General features: G+C 36.5%; 1 protein-coding gene across 1 annotated transcript in view; it reads right to left on the bottom strand.

Moving 5' to 3' along the window:
* The window catches only part of RIF1 (replication timing regulatory factor 1), a gene marked incomplete at its 3' end in the record, with an annotated part of 24,710 nt that overhangs the window by 15,600 nt on the left and 6,108 nt on the right, over nt 1–3,002 (bottom strand). Inside the window, 7 exon segments of the mRNA XM_072416888.1 lie at nt 384–495; nt 665–816; nt 1,218–1,356; nt 1,439–1,531; nt 1,978–2,167; nt 2,513–2,604; nt 2,807–2,937. Of these exon segments, the coding sequence (XP_072272989.1) occupies nt 384–495; nt 665–816; nt 1,218–1,356; nt 1,439–1,531; nt 1,978–2,167; nt 2,513–2,604; nt 2,807–2,937 (909 nt within the window).

The raw sequence follows: 3,002 nt of genomic DNA, 5'->3' as shown, positions 1-3,002 counted from the left end.
ATCGACGGAGGACGACGCTGGAATACGAAAACGACGCTGGATGAGCACAGGGGGACCAGGTAAGTAAGGATGGGAAAAATCTCGGGGTTAACCATCCTTGCAATTTTTTTTTGCCCGAACGAAGGTCGGGCTTAACGGCAAGGAGGTTAAGAGAAAAAACAAAACAAAAAAAAAAAAACTGGAAAACGTTTTGCACTCCGAAATGCAGAGTAGATAAGAGTTGTAAATATACAGTGTAGACAGCGATTTGTGTGTGAACGCTTGAGCATCACACCTGTGTTAGCTTGTACAGCATAATATTCCAATTATATACATTAATATGAAAAAAGAAAACATAAGTGGCTTGACATATCTATGATCAAACTGCAAGCATTACAACATACCTTTCTGTAAGGGTGTAGTGGCAGCAGCAACTGGATTACCAGAACGTAGCTGATGAACCTGGGGTGATGCTACATCTACACATAAAGCACTTTGAATCAAAGGTAAACAAACCTGCAGAAAAAAAAAAACCTTTATATTTTGTCAGCAACACTAAAACTTGAAGTACTTTCTTTTCAACTAGTGAAATGCATCAGACAAAAATGGTCAATTTTTTATTTTTTGAAGTTTAAAGAGCCAACATTGGAAAAAAAAACCACCATGTAGGGGGATGCAGTAATACCTGTTCAAAGTGAACTGGGAGTTGAGATCCAAGACGCATCAATAGATACCACCAGACTTCTACTTTAGTCAGAGCCAGAGCTTCTGTTCTAACATGGATAGAACTTAATGGCTGCATTAGAAGTTTCAGTCTCTTCGAGCTGCACAAGATCTCTGAAAACAAGAGAAGACAAATACCCATGACAAGTAATTCACGTGTAATATGAACTACTCAAAATAGGGAAACTAAGTCACAGGATTAGTACGGATCCTATCTTCTTAACATGGTCACTAAAGGCTTGTACAAGAGCTGTAAATTTAATTGACAAGTAAATAAACAGGTATTAGCAGCACTCTAAATATGGGAACCAGTGGGAAACAGTAACAAAGTGCCAAAAAAGACTCAAGTGTACTGTATTTTTACTATGAGATAAAAGGTTAGAATAAACCTGTTTTTTTTTTTTTTTTTTTTTTTTTTTAAGACTGGGAATTACATGTGGTAAAGTAAATTTAAAGCAACAACTTCGAGGTAACATGAATAAATTACAACATACAGACATCACAATAGGGTGTACCTGGATTTAGTGCAAAGTTATCAATGAGACTTTTCCAGGCAATAAATGCAATCTTCTTGATTGCGGGGGACCCATTACGAAAACCCAATTCTTCAAGCTGCAGCAAGGAATTTATGAAGCTGCCACTGCGGTGCAATGTCTGGAAAAGTATCAAATTGTCTGTGAGAAAACAGGTAAGAAGCCAAATATATATTGGTTGTATAATTAATATTGAAGGTTACCTTGCCAAGCAGCTTGACAAACAAAGGCCACAACTTTAAAACAAAGGTCTCATTTTTGGCAGCAAATAGTTTGTTTAGTTCTCCGATAATTTTCTAAGAGAAGAAAAAAAAATAGAGTTTATCTTCCAACTGTCAACGCAATTATAATGTAAACTTTATTAGCGGTCTGAGCTGCAAAACAAAGTTAGAATTATTTTCCCTTGAAAGCTCCCTTGAGTTGATGCAAGTTAAAAAGAGGGCAACCCAACCGACCTAACTCCATTTGTGCCCAAACAAACAATTTAGGCAACCAAGCTCCAGCAAAATAACAGCAGTCCTTTTTATATACCATTGCACTGATCTGTACTTGCAAAGTGTGCATTTTCCAATATGTAATACCACAAACATTTTCAGAAAAAGTAGGCACCTAGAAGGCATAAAGCCACCTCCAACTCCCTAGAATTCACTAGGCATCACAAACCCATAAATTGCTTTAGGCACAATAGTACCTCCATCTGTACCTTAAAAGCATGCACTCCAGTCTACGTAGATATACTCACAGAGCTCATGAGCTGTTCTGTAAATGCTGCCACCTCCTGCTGCTTCTGAAGCAGGAGTGGCATGCCAAGCTCTAATGCTGTAGCGGCCCTTAACCGAACCTTGGGTGCAGAGTGAATAACCAGCGGGATAATAATCTTCGCCCACCGGACAGCTTCGTCTGTCATCTGAGAAGATGTCTGTTCCAACAGTCTGGAGACAAGATATAAAGATAGATATTCGGTCTTTTTTTGGCAATGCTAACACTCTTGCATAAATTAAAGAAGGAGTTGCTCCTCACATTCCACCCCCCCCCCATTCAGTCTTTTTTATTTTTTTTTGGTGGGGCTTACAATCTTTAAAAAAAAAAAAAAGTAAAATTTATATTACATTGTAAAAGGCCCACTAATAAACCCATGATGATCACAAGTGTCAATATGTAATGGAAGTTCTAGAGCCTACTGCTAACATAACTGCGAATATATGTTTCAATAAGGTGTTTAGTAACCTATATACTACAAATTACCTATTGTTAAAAACTCTTAAAATAAATCTTACTTTATAATGACATTAAGTGATTCATAGGCAACGACAACTGACTGCACATCCTTATTTAATACATTTTCTAATGTAGAAAGTATTGACGGTACCTGAAAAAAACAAAACAAAAACGAAAGCTATATGTTAACTTCCAAATTTAAAAACAAAAATAATTTCGAAGTTTAAACCAGTCATCAAATTCAGGCATATAAACTAGGAACAATACTTATAATGGTTACATATTAGCAATTCAGCTTTTTGTAAAATACTGGGATAACTACTAAATACATTTTTTTTGTTTAGAAAACTCACCGCTTTTCCAACTTCTTCTGATGAGAAGTGCTGTTTTGAAATCACCCAAAGTGCTCTTGTGCATGTGTTTTTATCATTTGCTTTCACAGCAATACTGTTAAGTGACGACAGTAATTCTTGCACCTCAGTTTCTAAAAGAAACGCAGAAATGGTGTAAGAACATATCTCCAAAGGGGTGCACAGAAAATTCTTTTTT

This window comes from Pyxicephalus adspersus, chromosome 7 (genome assembly GCF_032062135.1).
Source record: "Pyxicephalus adspersus chromosome 7, UCB_Pads_2.0, whole genome shotgun sequence".
NCBI lineage: Eukaryota > Metazoa > Chordata > Amphibia > Anura > Pyxicephalidae > Pyxicephalus > Pyxicephalus adspersus.
The sequence above is the reverse complement of the archived record's forward strand: the minus strand, read 5'-3'. Positions and strand labels throughout refer to the sequence as shown.